Source organism: Erithacus rubecula (genome assembly GCF_903797595.1).
Source record: "Erithacus rubecula genome assembly, chromosome: 2".
Classification (NCBI taxonomy): Eukaryota; Metazoa; Chordata; class Aves; order Passeriformes; family Muscicapidae; genus Erithacus; species Erithacus rubecula.
The window spans coordinates 3338446-3362695 of NC_136685.1; the positions used below are offsets into that span (position 1 = coordinate 3338446).

Consider the following 24250-nt stretch of genomic DNA (forward strand, 5'->3'; position numbering starts at 1 on the left):
GGGAATTTCTGTGGTAAATAAGCAATATCTATTGTAAGAATTGATCTACTTTAATGGCATAAATGTTCTTCAAACTTTTACTGGTAGACAATTTAGACTTTTAATGGGTATAAGTACATATTCACTTTTATCATCTATTCATTGTGTGTATGCATTAACAACATGATCAATGTAATAATCACAGGAACAGAATATCCAGAGATGGAAGAGACCCACAGGGTTCATTAAATCCAACTCTTGGATAGGACAACCCCAGGAATCTGTGCCTGAGAGTCTTGTACAAACTCATCTTGAACTCTGGCAGGAGAATTCTTAGAGTGGAACTGTTTGACAGTCTCTGGACACCCTCTTGTTGTGTTTTCACAAATATTGACTGTACTGGTGTCTTCTGAATCACTTTCAAATCTCTCATTTCCTCTTTTTTTCTTTTTTAAAAATATCTGTCAGATATGAAGAACATCATCACCACAGGACACATTGTCAGTGGAACAGAGCCTTTCTGTGGGAGATTCAGTGTCCACAGACCAAGCCAGCTGGTGAAAACTTCCCCATCAACACTACCAAGATATGACCTTACTAAATACTCACATGTGAGTGGCTGCTCTGGAGGAGCAGCTTGCTCTGGGCACTGAATTCTCAGAGCCTAATAAACAACATAAATTCATCTGGTCAGCTTGCAATTCCCCCAAACCTACCAAGCAGCTTTTATTTGGTTTGAGGGTGGTTTTGGATCTCTGAGATGTAGATGGTGTTTAACACATTTGGCTGTTAATTGTTCTTTGGGATACTAATCCTTGCTGTGGGAAAGGAAAAAGTGGGATGGTGCTGGAGAAAGGTGGAAGGGACAAGGATAACCATTTCTTGGCAAAAGGAAAAATCCTTTATTGTTTGGTGCTCCATTATTGATCACTTTTCTGCTCATCTTCTCCTACTTTTGGCAGGAATAAACACAAAATTTCAGGGAAGCCCCAGGGGCTGGTTTGATGCCATGCTGTGGCACACCTGGGTGCCAAAACTCTTCTACAGCTCTTTCTCCATCTCCAGCTCTCTAGGAGCCCCTTTAGGCACTGGAAGAGGCTTTAAGATATCCCCACAATATTTTCTTCTCCAGGCTAAAAAACCCAGTGTTAAACCAGAACTGAAACAGAATATTTTCCTTTATCTTCCCTGTTATACAAATTACATGTGTTTTGATTTGTGAAGATCTTTCCCCCACTTTTGCAGGTGTGTTTTGCACATAAAGGACATTTGAGCAACATTCTTCATCTCTCAGTGTCCTACACTAATGTGTCTTTATGTCCAGTGAGGAGAAACCTCACCTGCCAGTGGGACTTCAATGAAACTGACTCTAAGAGGTATCCAGACAATTTCAATTATCAGAGATTATATTTTCCATATTAAGAAAGTGCAGTAGGAAAACTGAGGGAAGTTTTTATTTATACAGGAACAATTTGTTAGTTGGAGTAATCTGTCAAAAGCTCTGTCCTTACAGAGACATTGCTGGAATGTGTTTCTATGGGTTTTTTTGAGGATTTAATGAGTAAATTTCCCTATCTCACCTCAGTGGCACACAGATATACTTGAAGATTTTTGAGAACATAAATTCCCCAATTTCTTTCCCAGCTGATTTTTGCAGTGAGAGAGAGAATTGCTTGTTTTTTAACTCTACCCTTTGAAAGCTTTGAAAATTGGTGTAACTTTTGATTTTCTTTATTCACTTAAAATTCCATGAGTAGAAAACATTTAGTAAGAGACATAAAACTTAGGGCAGGTAGACTTAAAAAAATCAGAAGTGTCTGAAGAACTTGAAGAGAGTAGAGAGGTTGGATTCTGGATTGACTCTCGTTGAGGTCACTGATGCTGTTGTGGTATTTTGCCAAAAAAAAAAAAACAACCAAAAAACCAAAAAAACCACAACAAAAAACCCCAGGTGTAATTATTCCCACATCCCAGTCTATAGATTCAGAGGGGAGAACATAAGCAGAGATCTAAATCCTCATTTCTCACTCTGGGGAACCCAACAAGGACATGGTGAATAATCACAAACCACTGAGCATGTGTCTTGTGCTAAATACCAGTAGTAACAAAACCAGGTCCTGATATTACCTGAAATCTTCATGATCACCTCAAATTTGTTTATTGTCCTGATCTTGGTGTCTTCCAGCTGGAGATTCACCTGCACCAACCTCTGGAAGAAGTGTGTGAATGTCTCTGTGCTTCTCCAGGACCTCCCAGGCAATTCCCCAGTATTTGTGGATCAGATAGACATGCAGAGCCCTGTGCTGCAAAAGGAAACACCTGGATCATTTTATCTTGATGAGCTCATCATTGCTGACAGAGCTGTGATTGGTAAAGTCATCTCTTTTGGGCTTTTTTTCCACTCAGGATATTCTGTTAAATCTATAACACTAAAACTTGGTGAAATATTTTCAAAGGGAAATTTCACAACAGGCACAAAAATATATTTTTTCTTGAACTTATATTTATTTTCTTTTGTGACAGCAATTGAGAAGGAATTGCCAAAATATCAATATTCTTGGTTTATTTGAAAATGTTCTTCAAATGGAATGGGCTGTGGTGAAATCACCATCCCTGGCAAGGTTCAGAAATGTGTAGATGTGGGACTTGGGGACATGGGTTAGTGATGGACTGGGCAGTGCAGAATAGTTGGACTTTGTGAACTTGGAGGACTTTTCAAATCTTAATGATTTTATGAAATATAACTTAAAAAAACCCAAGCAAGTGTTTCTATTTTTGAAATGACAATACCCTGGGCATACCCACCTCTGCTCTCCTCTCTCTAATGGAAGTTTGTGGTTTTTATTTCAGTTTCTCAGAGAGACCCCAAACCCCCCAGGCCAGGGGGCAGGATAATTGAAGCAGTGTCAGTGGAGGGGTCTCCTCCCACCTACAATATATCCTGGAGGATTTCTGGCTGTGGGGCCAGTCTGCCCCTCCTTTCTCCAAGGTAGGGACAGTGACCAGCTCATCTCAGTGCCCTCTAACATCTCTCACTTCCCCCAGTGTACCTGGAGCTGGGTTCAGCTGCTGAAAACAAGAGGTGCTCAAGGAGTTTGACATAATTTGGGGTGTCAGATATCCGTGGGTCACCAAGGTGTGAGATGGCTTCATCTGCTGAGATGAGGTTTCTGTTCCTCCCAACAATGACAGAGCAATCAGAGCCATGAACTATAACTAGGTCAGAGACTGCAATATTAAAATTTTCTGGCAGAAAATAAGTCCTGTGCAAGTTGGATTTCATCCAACTGATTGAAATATAATACATGAATATAAACCACCAAGGATATGAATGAGGAATGCTGGGGGCATTTGTGGTGGCTGAGGTGTGTAACCAGAGGTGAAAATAATAGGAAGAGGGAAGATTTTTACTCCCATGTGGAGTAAACTGACACTGACATTGGAATGCTGCAAATAACACTGGTGGCTGTGTTTTTCTAATAAATTTAGAAAAAATGGGAAAAAATATGCCATGAATATCGTTATGGAGCTGAGGAAAATCTCTGGAGAGGAAGATTTAGAAGCTCCACCTGTTTAGCTAATAAAAACAACGATTAAGAGATGATTTGATCACAGCACCTCTCACCAGGACAAAAAATGGTGCTTGGCACAGGTGGGCTTTTCCACCTCACAGAGGAAGCAATCAGAGGAAAACAGGAATCAGCACAAGGTTTAAAAAATGGGTGGGCTGAGCACTGTCTTTGGACATCCTCAAAATAAACCTGGCCCTTTCTCTTTGCTGAACACTGGCTGTGATTTAATCCAATACAATCCTACTCCTGTCAGAACAGGAATATTGGCTCAGATCTTGTTACCAGCTGTACAAAGGGCTCAGTGACCCTTTTTGGTTTTGTTTAGTGGGCATTTGCTCTGCAGAAGTCACTTGTTATCCAGACACAACACACGGTGGCATCATTGTACCACAGTGAGGCTCCTTTTCCTTTGAAACACGGGAATTTTAGTGGTGAAGGAGAAAAGTATTTTAACTTTTAGAAACTGGACTTTGGGTGAACTCAAATTACTCTGGTGGAGATGTGGTGTCTGGGAGAATGGTTTAATGATGGGCCTGGTAATGCTGGGTTAAAGGCTGGGCTTGATCTTAGGGGTCTTTTCCAACCTAAATGATGGTTCAATATGAAATCTCATTGTAATTCAGGGGATTTGAGATTTCCATGGGCTCAAGGAGATTGAGTGTGAAGCAGGAAATATTTTTGCTTTGCTGCTGCAGGTGTTGTCCAGGCTGCACTGGGCTGGTTATCTTGAAATACCAGTATTAGGGTAACACTCCCTGGTGCTTGACAGTGAATAAATTGTTTCTTCTATAATAAAATAAAAAAGGTAATTTTCCATAATATTCTGCTGTGTGCATTGCCTGCATAATTCACAGAGTCACAAGGTTGGAGGAGACCTTCAAGATCATAAAGTCCAACCCAGCCCAACACCTCAACTAAATCACAGCACCGAGTGCCACAACCCCCATTTGTTTTTAGACACATCCAGGGATGGTGACTCCACCACTTCCCTATGCAAAGCATTCCAAAACTTCATTATTATTTATTTTTTGTGAAAAACTTCTTCCTAATATCCAGTTATATTTCCCTTGGTGCAGCTTTAAGCTTGGTTCTGTTGATTGTTGACTGGAGTAAGAGACCAACCCCACCTGACTACACCCACCTTTCAGAGAACTGCAGAGAGTGATAAGAAGTTAGAAAATGAGAATATCCAGGTTTTGGTGCTGTGGTTTGTTTAGATTTTGGTTTGGGTTTTTTTTGTTTTGTTTTGTTTTGTTTTGTTTTGTTTTGTTTTTGTGAGGTCTGATCATCCTCCCTTTAGATCCTTCAGGAGTGTTGTTCCCATAGGTCCCTCAGCTGTTGGCTCACCTGGGGGTGTCAGGAGTGTGGGTCCCCAGAGCTGCTGCCTTCCTGTGACCCCCTGTCTGTCCCACAGAGGTGCAGTGCTTGGGGAGGGCTCTCAGGAACATGGGCACCTGCATGTCTCCACGGAGGATGTCAGAGTCAGCCTCACCATCCAGAGGCTGCAGAGGTCATCCCCACCTCTTGGAGGAACCTTCCACATCCACTTGGGCAGCACTGTGATACCAGGTAAGGGGAGATGCAGGGCCTGGAATTCCTGAGCAGGAAACCAAGGGAAGAATAAAGTTTGGCTGCCCCATCCCTGGGTGTGCTCAAGGCCAGGTTTGTTATTAAATAGCAGTGCCGATCTTCAGATTAGATGTAAGGAATAAATTTTTTATGATGAGGTTGGGGAAATGTTGCATTTGGGCTATGGGAGTGGCAATAAAGTTCCTTTGTGCAATGGAGAAGCAAAAAGCCCATTTATTTAAAGAATCACTACACTTTTATAGAGTTGTTAGTAGTAGCAAGGATAGAAGTGATTTCATTGGTGCAAGGGAGGTGACACCCCTGGTAAAAGATGCTTCCATGAAAATATCACGTCTCTTACACACCCTGCAGGTGCATAATCATTGTTATCTTATGTTTTCCTTGAGCAGCCTGAGAAATCCAAGCTGCTTCCCTGGCTCTCAGCAGTATCCAACGACAGGGAAACAGTGGCAGAGTTCTGTCCTGGTTTGAAGGACAGGTGTCTGCCCATAAAGGATGAAGCTTCTCTTTGAAATGCAGAATGTAAAGCCCCTCCCACCAAATTATTATTATAATTTTGAAATTAAGGGGCTCTCAGGCAAAAATATGGGAATTAGGAATAACAGTTCTTTAATAGGAAAATTAAAATAGAAATACAGTATTACAAAGAACAATCCCAAACCCTGCCAGAGTCAGAATCCAAGCTGACACAGTCAGTCAGTCAGGGTGGTGGCACAGTCCCATTCCATGGTGGCTGCATCCTCCTGCAGGGGCAGATGTGGTTCAGCTGGAGCAGTGCTCCTGGAGAAGGTGCAGTTTCATCTGAAGGTGCAGGGATGATGTGGGAAGGTCCAGTTTTCCTCTGGAATCCAGTGGAAAGGCTGCTCTGGTGTTCCAAATCTCAGTTTTTCTCTAGGTAGGAAAGGCTTGGCTCCTGCCCTGGCTGGAGCATCTCCCAGTGGGATGATGGAATTTTATCAGCCATGCACTGGGACTCAGTGGCCATGAACAGGAGATATCTCCTGGAGGGAGGATGGGCTGTGGGAAGATAAAGATGATTGCCCAGCTGGTTTAAAGATGGCCCATTAGCAGAGAATATGTGCCAGGAGACCAGGGGCACTGCCCCAAATGGTGACAGAATACACATTTCTGGCCACATAACTCAACACACAGAAGTTGCCCAGACAGGTGATGGATGCCCCATCCCTGGAAACACTTGAGGTCAGGCAGGATGGGGCTATGAGCAGCCTGGTCTAGGGTTCATTGCTGGGATTAGATGACCTTTAAAGGTCCTTCCCAGCTCAAATCCTTCTATGTTTCTATTCTATAATTCTGTGATTTTTTGATGTTTAAAGTACAATAAATTTCACTCTTTTGGCAAGGGCAGAGTTTTGAACCCTAACAGCAGTAATAGAGAAACCCTTCCTTTCCTAGGAGCAGGCAGATGTGCTCTCCTGGAAATGGAGACATCCACTGCTCCCTGATGTCTTTTGCAGATGTTTCAGTGCACATCTCGGGCCCCCAGCTCCGCAGGCTTCTGCAGGACAATGTGGATAATTTTACATCTCCCTTCTTCAACACCAGTGACTTCACTGTGACCAGAGACTCCAGTTCGTGCCATGAAAGTGTCTGGACACTGACTTGGGAAAAAACAGCTGGGGACCTGCCCAATGTTATCAGTGTACAGTAATTTTTTTTACTAATCCCCACTTTGATCCCCGTTTATGTCTTTGGTCTTGGCTGATTCACTCTCACAATATTTTTTTTTATGAAGACACCGTGGAAATTTAGGCAATATTCCTATTTGGAATAGTGTCTAAAGCAAATTCCAGATCAAATGATGGAAAAAACACAACAGTTTTAGGAGAAGAAATTATATCAAGTCTGTGATTCACTCAGGATTTCTGAGTATAATTTCTGCACAGGAAAGGGGCTGGTATATTGAAATGAAATTTACACTATATCTTCATTATATCTACATTACTGTTTCTTAGTGACTGAAGCACATCACAAATTTGTGGCATCATTTATTTGCCAAGAAAGTATTTTTCTAAAAACTGTTTTGTCTGGTTTCTTATCTGGTCCTCATAACTGTCAGGTGAAGGTTCACTTTACACTCTCCCATCCCAAGACCTGTCATGTTAGTTTTGCTTCAAGCAGAAGGGTCTTTTAGGGTAAGGACTCAGACTGAGATGCTTCCTACCTCAAAAGGAAACATATTTTCCTTGGATATTCAGCTCCTAAAAGTGTGATGTTATTTTCAACAAATTCTAGATGAAGATGTTGGCCTGGAGGGTGAAAAATGCTTGAGTTGCATCTTCAGCTCATGCACAGGGCTTTATGTTCCACATAAAGTCATGTCTTTGAGATCTTTCCATGCCTAAATCTAAATTATATTATTGGGAATTAGAAGCTTATTTACAAACCTGACTCCTGAATTTCTTTATCATCTCTATACCTGCAAGGTGTAGGTGGGAATGGGGAGGTATTTTGAAACTTTGAGTAATGAAGATTTAGAGGTGGGGATATGATTCATGGAAGAAGGATGAGGAGTTTTCAGGAGTTATCTGCTTGTAAAGATTCTGTTTTGATTCAAAACCACAGGGCAGAAAAGGATGAGAAACTTGAATTCCTTGATCTTTCCCAGGTCTCTTCTGAAAACCTCACTGGCCTGAAGCCAAGTGTTTCTACTCGTGTGGTTTATGATGGGGGTGTGTTTATTGGACCAATATTTGGGGACATGCTTGCCACCCTCCATAACCAAACACAGGTGAGTTGATGTTTTCTACACTTTTCACTGATCCAGCAGGGCTGTGTAGCTCCAGGAGCCTCACAGGTATTTGGGCACCTTGTTCTGCCAATAAATCCTTTCAGGAATCTGATGTCCTGTGCCATAAATTTCTCATATTTTGCTGCCTGGCATGTGGAGCAGGACTTTCCTCCAAGAGCTGTTGCAGGTGGGGAGAATGGTGATCATGGGGTGATGGAAGGTGATTTTTTTTTTTTTTTTTTTTGATGCAGTGACCAAGGGATGAAAATCTCTTAACTCCCACCCTTGGTGGGTCCTGTGGGGCTGGACACCAAACTGGGAATTATGCAATTCATCTGCAACACTGTGTTACACTGATGGGCAAAATAAATGAGTTGGTGGCTGGGATACTCATCTGTGAGTTAGGCAAGGCCTGAACCTCTCTGGATCTCAATTCCCCAAGAGGGAAGAGAGACACAGGAGAGCTCCAGGCTGAAGGAGAAATCATTCCAGTCTGCTGGATGGACAAATGTGTTTCCAGCTCTGCTCTCAGACGTTGCAGAGTGGTGGCAATTGCTGGCTTTGTTTCCTGCAGACTCACAGGCACTGTGGCCATAACAGGGTGATGCTGGATGTGCTTCAAGCCCAGCTGTGCAACATCTGGGGCCAAGTCATCCTGCCCTTTTCATGAGCCTGTTTCCCAGCCATGAGAATTGCTCTTTTTCTGGTGGCTCAGCGACCTATGACATCTTTTCCATCCATGCTGCACAAATCCTCAAATGGCCCAAGTGAAACAAGAGCAGCAGCAGCAAACAGATTTTCTGGTCATTTTTGGAGCTTTATTCTGACAGTGTAAAAGTGTCCCTCTAATATCTACTTTGCAACTCTGTGCTCCATGCATTTCTTTGGGATGCTTTGCTTTTTGCAGATATTGGTGTAGTCTCCTGGCAGACCTTTAACACCTGGAGAGAGATTAAGAGGGGCTCTTCTTTGTCCTATCCTTTGCCAATTTAATCTTCAAAAATATCAAGATCTCAGGAGGGATATTTCTTGATATCTCTTTTAGATGATCAAAGTCACAGCCCAAGTTTTTTCCTTCAGCGTGAACAAGGGGCAAAAAATGAAATTGAGGGCTACATGTTGAGAAGACACATTGTGGGTTTCATTTTAATTAGTCTTCCAGGGTGCTTTAAACGTAATAAATTTATTCCCAAGGCAAAGTTGGAAGAAATGGGGGAAGGCAAGAGCAATCTTCAATGGATGAGTGGAAGAACAGGAGTTTGAGGGTTCCAGGATGGTGGGAGATGCAGCATCCAAAGCTGTGCTCTGCTGTGGCTTGGATTAGCCCTAGCAATTTGCTATTTGAATTTGCAGCAGGGTGAAGTTCTCTCTGCTTGTGTCCTGTCCTAGCACTGAGTGCTCTCAGTAGCTCAGGCTGGCTGCTAGCATCTGTCAGTCACTTGTAGCTCTAGAAAACCCCTCTGTTTCCTGACCAGCTTTAAGGTAACCCTCTGGTCTGTCCCCAGGTGGTGGTGATGGTGAATGATGTCCTTGCCAACTGTTCTGGCTCGTGTTCTTTCCAGTTCAGCCAGGAATTGACACCCATAGTCAGAGATGTGGAGTACTCAACAGGTAACAGGGCCTGGTGTCTGAACAAAAATTCTGTGAGAAAGATCTGCCAGGTGCTGGTGATTTAATGTATTTGTGTAGCCTTTTGTAAATTTTTGATTTTGTGGAAACTGCACTTTTATGGGTCACTTTTGATCAGCTCCAGTTCCAGACATGCTGAGTGTACAATCCTGAGAAGGGCAGTGGGACTGGGAGGGGTCTGGAAAACTGCTCTGAGGAGGAACAATTGGGGAGGCTGAGCCTGGAGAAAAGGAGGTGCAGGGTGATCTCTTCACTCTCCAAAACTCCTGGCAGGAGAGGCAGCCATGTGGGGCTTAGCTTCTTCTTCCAGGGATGAAGAAATAGGATGATAGGAAATGGCCTTAGTGTGGATCAGGAGAAGTTTGGAATAGATATTAGGAAAAATTTCCTCATTGAATGGGTTGTTAGGCTCTGGAACAGGGTGCTCAGAGCAGTGGTGCAGTCACTGTCCCTAGAAGGGCTCAGGAGGCTTGTGGATGTGGGATTTGGAGACATGATGAGCCTGGTGATCTCAGAGGTCTATTCCAATCTTAACTACTCTGTGATTCTATGGCAGAGGCATGAAGAGGAGAGAAACAAAGGCAGGTTCGATACCTAAAGCAAAAAGCAGCTCTTGGCTCAAGTTGTTTTAAATAAAAAATTAAGGAAAAATGTAACAGCTGCTCAGGGGCAGGCAGGAATTGCTGTTATGTGGAACAGTGAGGTATCACCAGGGGTGCAGTTTTTAGGATGTCCTGTTTAACCACTGGCTGGATTAAATCCTGAGCGCTGCCGCGCCAAAATCCAGGCGTCACCTCCACCATTCTGTTCCTGCAGGTGACGGGTCCCTGGCCACAGTGGCTCTGAGGGGAGCAGGCTTTGGTGAGCAGCAGCAGGTGGAGGTGGGCAGCAGGAGGTGCCGTGTCACGGGGGTGAGTGGCAGCCAGGTGCTCTGCCAGCTGCCCCGGCTGCGCGCCGGGCTGCACGCGGTGACGCTGCGGGTGACACCCCACGGCTTCGCCCGCAATGCCACCACAGCTCCAGGCATCTTCCTCACAGTCCAGCCAGCCCTGGCAGCTGTGGAACCTCCTGCCACGTCAGAGATTGGTAGGTGTGAGTGAGAACATTCCAAGGGAGCTGCTTCCTTCTTTGTCCTTGTCATCCTTTGGTTCTTCTGTGCTTTCGCTAACAGGGTTTTCACCTGGTGAATAATTTTAAGGCTGGGTACACCATGTGTGCCCCAGAGCACATTAAAAAATGACCTAAAGACTGACAAAATCTCTTTGGCTCTTTGCACAGTTTCCTGACTAGTTTTGTTTGGGAATTACATTTTCAAGTGCTCATATATTCATTTCAGCAAATGTTTCATACTCATCCTCTCATATCCACGTAGCTTTGTAGTAGCTGAATTAATTTGGCCTAATTAGAGTGGGTATTAAGGAAAATTTCTTTACTGGAATGGTTGCCAATCACTGGAACAGGTTGCCCAGGGTGTTGATGGAGTCACCATCCCTAGAGAAATTTGAAAGATGTGTAGATCTGGCATTTGAGGGCATGGGTTAGTGGTGGGCATGGCAGTGCTGGATTACTGGCTGGATTTATGGATCTTAGAGGGTTTTTTCAAACTAAATTATCCTGTGATTCTATAACTGTGAAATGACTGACCTCTGGTTAATCCCAGCCCCATTGAAGCAAAGGGTCATGGCACACTAAGCTTAAGAATCACTTTTAATTCATAGAAAACCCAAATATCTCCAAACAACTCTAAAAACAATCCAGCAGTGGCAAATTTTAGTGTTTGGGCCTTGCTTTTCCTTTCCTTTGCTGGCAAATCCACTCCTCCCAATGACAGTGATCTGTCACTCATTAAAAAGAAAGCAAGTATAATTCTATCTTACATTACATGTGCCTGCAATGTTTATAATTGGAAAGAATTACAGCTTCCATCTGTGTTTTTAATTTCTCCCATTTCAAATACCTCTCTTCAATCTCATTGTGAAGTGCACACAGGCAGTATTTCACTGCACATAGATATAATGTAGATATCAAAGCTTAACAGCATCAGTCTTTACACAACACTTGTGGATTCTGAACTCTAAATCTGTAGCTTCTTATCTGACAACTCTTCCATTAGCAAGTGGCTTCAGTTTTCACTTCTTGCTCTTTCTGACTCTGCAAATTCAATGTTACAGGATGGGGAGGCAACAGAGCACCTTGTACTTTGCTGCTTCAGCTCCCTCTTGTCAAAATATCCCTGGACTCAGTGGTGCCATGCTGGCAGATCCCCATGACCTAACTCTACAAGCATGGAATGCCTTTCTAAAGATACTCCCATGTTCCTGTGAATAGCAGGAGCTTGCTGTTAATGTATCTGATTGCTCTTGTTGGCCTGGATTTGCTGCCAGCACAGGAAATCAAAACTAAACTTCTATAATTCTCTGGTGGTTTAAAGAATTAGCAGGAATAGGTAATTTTAGGAAAGCTACAAGGGAATTTATCATTAATATGTAATTACTTTAATGTAGAGGATTGCTTGCATCACACAAGATGAATAGAGGGATAAGAGCTCAGTAGGTTTACAATATAGCCTTGCTAATAAATACAAATAAACACTGTGTTAATTAGTACCTGTCTGAGCAGTCTGTTCAGCCATAATCCTAAAACTCTGCAATGCTTAGAACTAGAGAAAAAGCTCTAATTTTCAAGCAACATTTTTTTTTTTAAAGTTTTTTTTTAATTGCATCAAAGCACAAACTCCAGCTTAGAATTGCCATTGACGCCCACTCCTGTTCTCTTTCCTGTTTCTCTTTGAAATATCCCCGAGTCCTCTAATCACTTGGAAAAGCAAAGGGGCACTTTCACTCTGTGGAATTGGATGCTGAAGAAAGATCAAGCTCAAGTCTGAGTTGTGTTGGGCATGATCCCACTTGGGGCTGGAGAGGCTCAGTCTGGCACCAAGGAGAGCTGAGCTGGCTCAGAGCTCCACAGAACGAATCCCTCCGTGCCTTCCCTCACAACTCCAGGTCTCCAGCCCTGCCAAGTCCCCTTTCTACCCCAAATTTCCTAGACACATGCTACAGGCTTTTCTGACAGCAGGGAGCTTGGCAGCTGTTTGAACTCTGAGAGCACCTGCTGTGTTAAGCTCATTTTCCATTCTTAGTGCTTCTTCCTTCCTTCCTTATTTCTTTCTCAGGCTGGGGATCTGTCTAAGGGGGAGATCACAGGCCAGGGCTTGCTGGTTTAAATAAGTATGTAATTAAAAAATAAACCAAGAAACAAATCCAGTCATCCTGTATTGTGGAGGAGAATTCAAATGATTCAAATTCAAATAATTCCAATAAGGCAAAAAAGATTTCTGGTCCAAGAAAGGGAGCCAGGCAAAGCAAGGTGGAACAGATCATCAGCTCAGCTGAGAGACTCTACTGCTTTTTGTAGTCACCTATAAACAAAGAATTCTTTGCATATTAAAATATCCTACATATTGAATATCATGGAATAATTGTTTGTTTTAGGAGGACTTAAAGTAACTCTCAGGGGGACTGATCTGGAAGGGGTAAATGCAGTGTTGTTTGGATCCCAGCCTTGCCCAATTTTGGAGGAGGGCAGAAATTCAACAAGAATTCAGTGTAAAGTTCCTTCTCGGGTAAGAAATCACACTTTGGGGTGCAGTCAGAAGCCAATGTGGTTTCCTATGTTTTCCTGGTCTGAGCTACACTAGGGGAAGGGCAAAGAGTAGCCAAGTCTTGGCTATGGGCCAGTTTACTTAGGACTCTAGAGATTAGACCAGCTTAATTTAAAAAAAATCATAGGAGATTTATGAAAACCAGTAAAAATCAAGCTCCTTAATTTGGTAAGAATACTGCAAATTAAAAACTGCATAGTTAGTCTGGGATTTTATTTACTAGTTTAATGTACTTGTATGGATACAGTAAATCTCAATCTTCATAGTCTGGGATTGTTTTAAGGTTTCTGAATCTCCAGAGATGCTCTTTAAAGTCAACATAACTGTAAACATTTAAGTAAAGTCTGGTGTATGTGAAAGTTTTATCAGTGCCATGTGCCTGACTTACATATGGAAGATGCAGAAATATAGAGAATAACTTTTTTTTTCTTTTTAAAGTTCATTCTTATCTCTGACATTTTCTTTCCGTCTCTTCCTAGGGAACAGAGGATGCTGCTATTGATGTCACACTGATTTCTGGGAACCAGTCAACAAGAGTGACCAACTTGTTCCAGTATGATCCTTCCTTGAACCCTGCACTTGTATCCCTGAGCAGGAACAGAAGTGGCATAGCAGGTGAAAATGCAGATGTGTATTGGGCACATCTTCTGGAGAAGGACTGCTAGTGCTGATGGTGGTGGGGCAGAGGGAATTTAAATCTATAAAGTTTGACCTGATACTTTCTGTTTGTTTTCTTTTAAATTTTAGTTCAACTATCTCCTGCTAGTCTTGGTCAGTCCTGGCTGGTTTTTTATTGGTTTTCCAGTAGCATACCTGAGGTAATGAGTTACTTGCCCTAGGCTGGTATGGTTGATGCCCACAGGATGTCAGGTTTTTTCTCACTCTGCTCTGAAATGATCCCATGAATTCATGCAGTGATGGGAACCAGTGGAATATCATGAAGCTGTATCAGGAAAGGTTTAGGCTGGGTATGAGGAAATGGTTTTTCACCCAGAGGGTGTTTGGGCACTGAACAGGCTCCCCAAGGAATGGTGACAGTCCCAAGGCTGCCAGAGCTCAAATAATGTTTGTACAACTCCCAGGTACAGGGTGGGATGCTCAAAATTGAGCTGTGCAGAGTCAGGAGCTGAACTTTGATGAACCTTCCAACTCAGGAAATTCCTGAATTTCTGTATTGATCCTGTATTTCTTAGTGACAGATTCACCCATGAGCTCTGGAGAGCTTCTTCTCCATGAAGATCATGGTGTGCATTTTGGGGAACTGAAAACTGTGAATAGACAACATTTCTTTCACCTAGTTCCCATTTCAAAGCCAAACTGATGCTTCCTTTTTGACCTTGTGATGTGTTACTTCAGATTATGAGCATAGACCTCACAGAATCCATGGGGATTAAATCCTCATTAGATTTCATGGAGTGGTTGACATTCCTGTCTTTTGAAAGTTTCTGTTTGGAGTTGTTTGGTTTTTGGGTTTTTTTCCCCCCACTTTTCCTCATTTTTCCCTCCAGGAATTTGGTTGTGTGTAGGCAATAGAAAACATAAATGGTGAATGATGTCCACTTATAAACAAGTCTTCTAGGAAAGTTTAGCACATTTCTGCATGTTGGTTTTGAGACAGTGAGTGAGGAAGACAGAAATATTCCTGTTTTCTAGCCTATTCCACTCCCATTCCTTCAAGAATATAAAAATCTGACTTTTTTCTCTATTTTTGCAACCTCTCTAGTGAACACCTTCAAGCTGCCTGCAGCTCCCAAGTTTGGTTGGACTTGGTGGTGATGTACAGGGTTAGGTGCCTGCCAGTGCCAAAATTCCTTGTGCACTCCCAGCATTTCTACTAATTTTCCCCCAAATGCCCTTGTCATTTTCTATTACTCCAGAATGCATAAATAAGAGAAAACGTCCTTTATCATCTGAATATTATTCAGATATCCCAGCACCAAGGGGAGGTTTTTGTAGCCACAGGCAGCTCAGGTGCAAGGAATTCCTTAATGTTACAGTGTCTCAGGAGCTGTGGTGGGGCTGACTTCAATCTCCTATTCAGAACCTCCACAGCTTCGTCTCTTGATATAATTTCCCTTCTATATAATAAAAAGAATAAATAAATTACACTGATGCCTTCTAGGCATCTGGGATTAAGCTGACAATTGACCAAGAGTCCAAAGAGTTCATGTTATTAACATATTCAGCTTCTCAGGCTTTCAAACTTTATTTCAGTCTTTGTGAATGCAGAATTGAAAAGTGCCAGCTCCAAGACCTGCTTAGGTAGTTGAGGGAAGCTTTGTTCAGGCTCTGCTGCCTCTTAGGAGTTTCTTTCTCTCTCCTTCATCCTTTCAGGGGAGACAGGAGGATGAGATTCACCTCCTAAACACATCCCTGTGCTCAATGTTTTGCATGGTCATTGAAGATAAATAGGTAGTTCTGTGGTGGGATTTGCCACAGCTTTTTTGTGTGTCTTACAATAGGATGAATCATGGCATAAAATCTCTTTTCACTGACCACAGATAGAGCTATCAGTGAAAATGCCTTTATCTGGACTGATGGATACCACCTTACTTTTTATAAGCTATTTCAGAAGAAATTTAGGTTATGAAAATCCCTTGTCTCTTGGTTTTGTCCTTTCCTCTTAGTGCACTGTGCACAAATGAAGGAAAGTATCCTCCTATCATCTGAACACAGTTTGACATACAGTAGCTTAAATAGGAGATAGAGAGTCATGATTACTGAAAATAAGGTGTTTTGGAGCAGGACTGGTTTTCCCTGGAATTGAGTTAATTTTTTCATAGTGAGTCGTGTAGGGCTGTGTTTTGGGTTCATGCTGAAAATGGTGAGGATAAACAGGGATGTTTTGTTATTGCTGAGCAGGGATTACACAGAGTCAGGGACTTTTCTGTTCCTCATCCCATCACTGAATGGGCTGGGGGTGGACAAGGATTTGGGAGGGGACACAGCCAGGCCAGCTGATCCCAACAGACCCATGGGATTATCCAGACCATCTCATATTCAGTTTATAAAGCTAAGGGAAGAAGGAGATGGAGTGATGATGTTTTGTCTTCCCAAGTCACCATTCCATGTGATGGAGCCCTGCTGGGATGGCTGCACACCCACCTGCCCATGGGAAGAGGAGATTGAAATCCTTGTTTTTGCTTTGCACACATAACTTTTGCTTTACCCATTAAACTGCTTTTATCTCCACCCACAAGTTTTCTCCCTTTTATGATTCCAATTCTCTCCCTGTCCCACTGCAAGGGAGGGGGTGAGCAGCTGTGTGGGGCTGAGATGCCATTTGGGGTTAAACCAGGACAAACACATCTGACTTCAGGTACTCAAGGAAATTTTTGCTTTACTGTGGAAGGCTTCCATTACTATTACATGGCCCCATAATTCTAAAAAGCAGGCTCTAGATCTTTATCAGGGATTAATAAAAATAATAATCCCAGAACCCCTCAGATCCAGAGCTTCAAAAAACACTGGATTTGTTTTTTATCAGGTTCAGATATTTATAGGACATATATTTTTGGTGAGGGGGATGTGAATCCTATCCTGGGTGTTGCAGAGATTGTCTATTGGTGGTCATAACCAAATTCACTGTGCTGGTGTCTCAAGACAGCCCTGATAGCTGGTGACCTTATGCAGGAGAGATGGAGTAGGATACAGAACCACTGCAGTCCAACATTTTGGGTTTGGGCTGATGGGCAGGGCTGGACCTGTTTTGGTATGATGGGACTCTGCTCTTCCTCAGGCAATGCTCACATGTCCTGAAATAACCATTGCCAGAAACACTGAAAAACTCCCTTCCATTCTCTGCAGGAGGTGAGGAGCTTCACATTGGAATATCTCATTTTGGCAGCTACCAGGGCTCAGATGTCAAGGTCCAGATTGGGGACTCGTGGCCACAGATCCAGGCACAGACAGAGCGTGGGGTTAGTGTGACACTTCCAGCCCTGCCTGCAGGGTGCTACAATATTTCTGTCCTCATCAATGGCATTGCTGTGGCATCAAACAGGTGTGTATTTTCCTTAGAAACTTCATTCTCCACCCTATTTGGTGTTTTAGGGCTAATGTAAAAAGTAAGGTTTGATTTTTTTTCACAAATTCCATACCTAAAGGTGAATTCTGCATTGTGATATGAAATTATGAATAATTATCAAGGCATTTATTTGTCTGTGGAGCCCAAGTCAGAAAACTGCTAATGCTAGTCAATTAAGTTCTCTTGGATCAGTAGGAGGCAGGAGAGAAACATTTTAGGAAAAAACAGTTGATTTGATGAAAAATGCATATTCAGGCAATCAAAGGTATTCACAGATTCAGGTCAAATGCAGATAAATCCTGCTGTAGGAAAACAGCAGAAGAAAAGAAACACTTTTCATCAGAAAAACAAAAGCTGGTTTGAACAATACAAAAATGCTTTGTTTGGAGAATTTTTAAATGATGCTATTTCCATCTCCTAAGGTGATACTTCAAGTTCATGCCTAGATAAATGTAATATAGATGAATTAAAATGTAGAGGAAAGCTGACCTGAAATTGGGATATAGGAATGTATTCACAAGCAACACAGTTTTGTTCCTCAGCCATGGCAGTTGCCAGGAGTGACCCTGAAATGATGATACTGGGGAGAAATGAGGTGTTTTTATTGCTCATAAACCAATTTAAGCTGCTTGAAATGTTAATGAACCTCAGAAAGAGAAAAATTGTGGTTGGTGGGATGGCACACAGGGATTCTTCCCACCTGGTACTGGAGTCTGTTAGCAGCACCATCACTTCATCTCCAGGGAGAGATTGGAAGGAGATGGGTCATCCCAGGAGAGAACTCTAATCTCTGGTGGGCTAGATTGCAGGATTGGGAAGATCCCTTCTCTAACATGTCTTTCTAGGGAAGGGGATGTTTTTGAAAGCAGGGTGATGAAGAAAAATGGATTTAGATGGGACAGAAATAGAGCTGTAACTTTTTCTGGGTGGGCTTCAAGAGCTCATGTCTGGGTTTCCTCTTGCTCAGTGTACTCCTCTCTCTGGTGGGAGGGTGAGGAGAGAGGGCAGCTGTGATGCCTTTTCAATGAGCTTCTGTTGGGCATAGCTACAGTGGGATCTGCTTGCCAAAAAATCCTTGTTCTTGCTTCCTTGGCTGGGCAGTTCAGTTGGAATAAATTTGGCCCAGGAGTTGCCAATTGATAAGAGAGTGTTTGTGATAGATGGAGCTCAAATGTGTCCCTGCCCAGGGATGGGGGGAGGCAGGAATGAGATAATCAGAGAAACCATTCAGTGATTCTAAACCACATGGAAAAATTTGGAGTGTTGGGTGGTCTTGTCACTATGACATAAAAAAAAAAAGAGGATGTGCCAGGTGGATGCTTGGCTTTCTGGGAGTTGTAAGAAAGAAAAACACTGCAGCAGGAAAGAAAAATAAAAGAGTACCCCTACCTGCCCCAATTCCTTTCTGTGTTGGTTGTGTTTTGCAGGGTTGAGCTGCTAATCCAGTACCTCTCTGAGATCTCCAGCATCGAGCCTTGCTGTGGCTCTGTTCTGGGTAAACAGAATTGCTGCACCTGCAGCCACTGATGCAGGTTAAAGGGATCAAGGGCACAGTTTTCCTGCAGGAATGGAAAGTGCATCCCATTCCACATCCCTTTAAATGAGGGGGTTTTGTATCTGTGACCATTTATTATGCAGGCATCGACTGGCAGACAGCAGAAATGTGGGGTTGTGGTGAGCATCCCTCCATCTGGTTGGCTGGCTCAGGGCTCCCTGTGCTTTGAATTTGATTTCCCCAAGTGTTTGCTCATGTATCTTTGCATGTTTCCATTGGGAAAACAAAGCACGCCCACACCTGGCTCATCTGTGCTGCTTCTTTCAGTCATTTTGCCCCCATCTTTCAAGGTTTGCCACGTGGAAGTTAGGTGGAAAGCCAAGTACAACTGTAGTTTGAAGCAAACAATAATTTCAAGTGATCCCAAAAGGGATGTTCGTTTTTGTTGTGTTGAAAAGGCAAAATAAAAAAGCCCTATTTCAATGTTAATTTTAATCAAAAGGGAAATATTTATTAATCCTGTTCTAAGCTTTTAGACATTGGAAATAATTTAAGTGTGTTTCTGAGCAAAACATCCCTGAATTAAAAAGAAAAGTTTTACTTTAAGTCTTAAAAAGCAGATTTGGGGTGGTTGATTTATTTTGTCATTTGGCTGGTGGTGGAGGAGAGTCGAATCCCTGTAGTGAATTTTACATGAGCCCTTAGAAATGCTCTTATAGAAGACAGAGAAATTCTTGTGCTACAACCTCAGGTCCTCCACAGATTGCTCTCTCAGGCTCACAACACATTTAAAGACACAAAAATTCAGAGCCTTTGTGGTGCATGATTAGTTCAATAGTCTGTGAAGTGCTCAAGCCTTGAAAGATGACAGAGTGGATAGAGCTTGGAGAGCAAATCCTATCAGTTTTGAAGATTAAGCCACACTACAAAAAATAATAAAAGTTTTACCCTTCTTTTTATATTTCAGGGTAAATTGGAAATTAAAGAAGAACTGATTAACTCTTTGGTTGTGGTTTTATGAATGGCTTAAGCTGAATTAAAACCTCCTTGCTGCAAAAAGCATCAGTCCCTCCCCCCTTACCTGTAATTTTTTGTTGTCTCTGTGCATGCATCTGGGTTAAGGATTTGGGCTCATTTAAAAAGAAAACTCATCATAAACCAACTTACTTTTACAGCAAGGTCATGGGAAAAGGAATAGAATTGTCTTAATGGATAAAAGGGTTGAAGCCAGGCAGGACTGGGAGTACCAGTACTACAAAAAAAGGAACATGGACAAAACTTTTGGGTGGGCTCTTCCCTGTGATGGTGGGGAGGCACAGAATTCCCAGAGAAACTGTGGCTATCCCTGGATCCCTGGCAGTGTCCAAGGCCAGGCTGGATGGGGCTTGGAGCAACCTGGGACAGTGGAAGGTGTCCCTGCCCATGGCAGGGGGTGGAACTGGATGGTCTTTAAGGCCCCTTACAGCCCAAAGCTTTTGGTGATTGTATGAAATCTGACACTGCCTGAGTTTGAAAATATTCATGATCCCATTCTTCTTCCCTGTGGGCATCAGGAACAAATCACCATCCCACCCACCTGTACACAGTCCCATGCCATGAAGAGTTCAGCCTCTCTTTGCTCTCTGGGGTCTTTTACAGCAACTTTCTACTTTTATGTGGCTTTCTACAGTCATTTACTGCCACTAGGGTCCCTGGCTACTTGTAACCTTAGCCTCTTGTGTAGGATTATCCTGATATATGGCAGCTATTGTCTCTAGCTGTCTTGTCCAAAAAAAAAGAATTTTATTTCTTCTTTCCTTCAGCCTTTCATGCTTATCAGTTTTCTCACAAAAGGTTTGTGTTGGAAGGGACCTTAAAGATCATGTTTTGAGATAGTTCAGAGATAGCAATGAATTCCTCTTCTGCATGTAATGTCCTTCTTTGTTTTGTTTTGCTCTTAGGTGGAACACTGCTCACAATTTCCGGGGTGGGCTTTAGCCAAAATCCTGCCCTGGTTTCTGTGTCAATGGACAATCAAACCTGTACAGTTACTCACCTGGAAGAAGACACAGTTTGGTGCCTGACCCCTCCAGCTGTTAATTTGTCTAACGAAGATCCACGTGACATCTCTGTCAGAGTAAATGTAGCCATCAGCAGTGGGTCACTTCAACAAGCTCTCTTTGCAAATAGGACCAACACCTTTAACTACCAAAGAGCTTTGACTCCCCTCGTTACTGCTGTTGAAACAGAAATCACAGATGGCAGCCTGCTCTTGAGCATTCAGGGAATAAACATCACTGGATCTCTGGCTAGGCTTGGACACAGTGAATGTCAGCTTGAGTTTCAATCTGGCAACCAGTCTGCAATGTCTTACCAGTGCTCTTTGCCATTGAACAGCCTGGAACCTGGGACTTTCCCCATCCAGGTCATCCAGAGGCAGCTGGGATATGCTCTTGTGACAGCAAGGCAGCAAGCCCTCACAATAACTCCACAGATCACCTCCATATTCCCATCACAAGGATCCATCTGTGGAGGGATGTTGCTCACTATATCTGGTATTGCTTTGAAATCCAGGAGGAATTTGGTAGAGGTCAGCCTGCAGAGTAATTATTCCTGTGAGATCCAGAAGTCTGATAATGACTCCATCACTTGTGTTGTCCTTCCAGGGGCTCACCCTTTGCACCCTCAGTGGCTGGATGGGGCATCTCGGGCTCTCAGTGTCACAGTGGTTGTCAATGGGGTGAGCAGTGTGTGCCTTGGGGACTGCACCCTCCACCTTCATGAGCACTGGACCCCCCTGGTCCATCTGGTCAGCTGGAGGACCAATGGCACCTTCACCTACGTGACAATCAAAGGACAGAGGCTGGCATGGCAGGGTGACAGCCCTGTGGTGCAGGTGGATAACAGCACTGCCTGCACAGTGACCTTCTGGAACGAGACCCTCATCAGGTGCCAGACAGGCTGCCTGGCCCCAGGGGAGCACCACATCTCCATGACCAGCAGGAAAAGTGGCCGTGCCTGTTTCAGAGGGACATCCAGCCTCCTCACCCTCCTGCCCTGGGTGTACCAGTTTTACCCATGGAATTTCAGCACCCATGGGGGAGGCCTGCTGAGCTTAGCTGGGCTGGCTCTGAAGGGACAGAGGATGACTTCAGTCCTCATAGATCATCACCCTTGCTCCATTCTCAGCATCACCTGTGTGCTCATCCAGTGCACGGTGCCTCCAGGGAAAGGCTCGAGGGCTCTGAGTCTGAGAGTAGATGGGCACTCCTATTACCTTGGAACAATAAGTTACAGTGAGGAATTTACCCCAGCTTTCCTTTCACTTGTTTCCACTGGTCTCCTTTTAAATTTTAACGTATCCCAGATCACAGAGATGGACTTTATCCAGGTGTTTATTGGAGATTTTCCTTGCAGCAACGTCACCATCACTGGCCCAATGCTGCAGTGCACAGCTCCTCTTCTCCCTGTGGGAGAGTACCCTGTGCTGGGCCTGGATATTCCCAGGGGATGGGCTTCCTCCAACCTGACATTCACTTCTCACCTGACAGTGACAGCTGCACATCACAACTGGAGTAAGTCATGGAGGTTTGCTGCATTTCCTCTACTGGGTTTAGTGTCACTGCAGTGACAGGGGCTTTTCTCATGAAAACAGAAATTATGAATTAAAAAAATTACTTTTGTTGACAGCTGCCTGTCAGGCTCTGTCTTAAATCCCACCTTCTGTTCTTTTCTAAGGTGGCTTGAAAGGAGGACAAGTTTACGTTCATGGAAGTGGTTTTTCCCCAGGGAAGACTCTGGTCACAGTCTGTGGCACCAGCTGTGAACTCCTGGGCAACATGACAGTGACTGAGCTGAGCTGCCTTGCCCCACGCCTACAAGGTCAGTTAAAACTCAGAAACTGCCATTGTGTTAAAAATATCCCCTAAAATCTTGACCCAAAATGGGGAGTCCTAGTGTGTCCCATCCCAGGGGAACAAGCTCTGGAGAGAGGAAAGGAATTCACATAGCACTGGAAAAGTTTGGACCTGATGATCTTGGAGCTCTTTTCCAACCGTAATGATTCCATGAATCTATGAGTTCTGTGTTTTGAGCTCAGTCTGAGGACAGATGGTGCCAGGTGAGTTTTTATGTCAGTGGCCATGGGTGTTGGACTAGATCCAGCATGTGCCTGTGGCCACACTCACAGCACACCAACGTTTCCTCAGCAGTTATTCCTTGGGAAAGCTGCCCCACATAAAACATATGGACTGCAGGGTTGGGTACCCAAGCACCTTTTAGCCATCATTACCATCTTAATGAATTAAACACCCTTAAATGCCTTTTCTTCTGAGGAAACAGTCTCAAGCTGTGCTGTTTCAGTTTAGATATTCCAATTTTTTTTTTTTTTCACATAAAGCATTTCCAAGCTTTGGAAGACATTGCCCAAGGAAGTGGTGGAGTCATCATTCCTGAAAGAGTTTAAAAAAAAAATTGTGGATGTGGCACTTGAGGACATGGTTTAGTGGTGATCTGTTGAACATGTTGGTGAGATGGTGGTTGGACACAGTGTTCTTAAAGATATTTTCCAACTTTACAATTATTTGATTCTGTAGCCACACACATTTTGTGTTTTGGTTACATGGTGGGATGGTCTAAGTAGAAAGAGAAGATTGAATGGCTGGAAGGGTGAACAAATGACAGACATGGCCAGTTTATAGCTTTGGGAAGCTGGAGATGAGGATTTGACTTCCTTGGGAGGAGGATGGGATCATCCAGCATGACCAGAGCCTCTTCCTTAACTGGACAGAGACATGATGATCTCCATGTCTCCCAAAGAGAAATAACCCTGCCTGAATTTTGGAGCTAACTCTTCAAAATTAGCATTTCCTGGGACAGGATATGTTTCATTCCTTTCCTACTGAAGGTTCAGAATTAGGCTTCTCAGATCTGCAAAAGGCAAAATTTAAGACTTTTAAATCTCACCTCTGAGCCATCCCCCAAATTCTAAACATGGAGTGTCCAAGGAATGACTGGATGTGGCACTCAGTGCTCAGGTCTGGGGAAAAAATGAGGATCAGGCAAAGATTGGACTTTGCAATCTTGGAGATCTTTTTCAACCTAAATGGTGCTGTGATTCAGGGATTCCAACACTCAGGAGCTTAACATTTCCACCCCTTCATAGCTTTGAAGTTGGAGAATATCTGGAGGTCTGCAGAAATATTTGCTGTTCTGAGGGTGACATCCAGTATCCAGGTGACCAGAGATCCATGACCTTCTATTCTTTGTGGAATAAAATTCTACAGGGATTTGTTCAAAGGTGTGGGGAATATCCATCCTCCAAAATAGTTTTATAAATTATTTGTCAAGAAACCACCCCAATGTGAAATTCAACATTCTTTTGAGCAAGTACTGGGGCAAGAGGTATCCAGGTGTTCTCTTCAGCCTCACTCATTCCAAAATTCTAAATTTACTCCTGTCATTTTGAATGGTTCCTTTCAGAGAATCCCAGAAAGGTATTGGTGGAAGGAACCTTAAAAGTCCTCTAATTCCAACCCCAGTGCTATGAGGAATACTAAGAAAAATGGAA

The 24250-nt window shown here is 43.2% G+C and overlaps 1 protein-coding gene across 1 annotated transcript in view; it reads left to right on the forward strand.

Annotated features, from left to right (window-relative positions):
* The window catches only part of PKHD1 (PKHD1 ciliary IPT domain containing fibrocystin/polyductin), a gene marked incomplete at its 3' end in the record, with an annotated part of 229888 nt that overhangs the window by 20579 nt on the left and 185059 nt on the right, over window positions 1–24250 (forward strand). Inside the window, exons 19-33 of the mRNA XM_079298284.1 lie at window positions 448–590; window positions 1225–1355; window positions 2165–2349; window positions 2830–2968; window positions 4966–5120; window positions 6617–6801; window positions 7768–7890; window positions 9396–9501; window positions 10336–10605; window positions 13011–13141; window positions 13660–13795; window positions 16988–17183; window positions 18635–18702; window positions 20643–22256; window positions 22420–22563. Coding sequence (XP_079154410.1) covers window positions 448–590; window positions 1225–1355; window positions 2165–2349; window positions 2830–2968; window positions 4966–5120; window positions 6617–6801; window positions 7768–7890; window positions 9396–9501; window positions 10336–10605; window positions 13011–13141; window positions 13660–13795; window positions 16988–17183; window positions 18635–18702; window positions 20643–22256; window positions 22420–22563 — 3726 coding nt within the window. The remainder of the gene's footprint in view (window positions 1–447; window positions 591–1224; window positions 1356–2164; window positions 2350–2829; window positions 2969–4965; window positions 5121–6616; window positions 6802–7767; window positions 7891–9395; window positions 9502–10335; window positions 10606–13010; window positions 13142–13659; window positions 13796–16987; window positions 17184–18634; window positions 18703–20642; window positions 22257–22419; window positions 22564–24250) is intronic.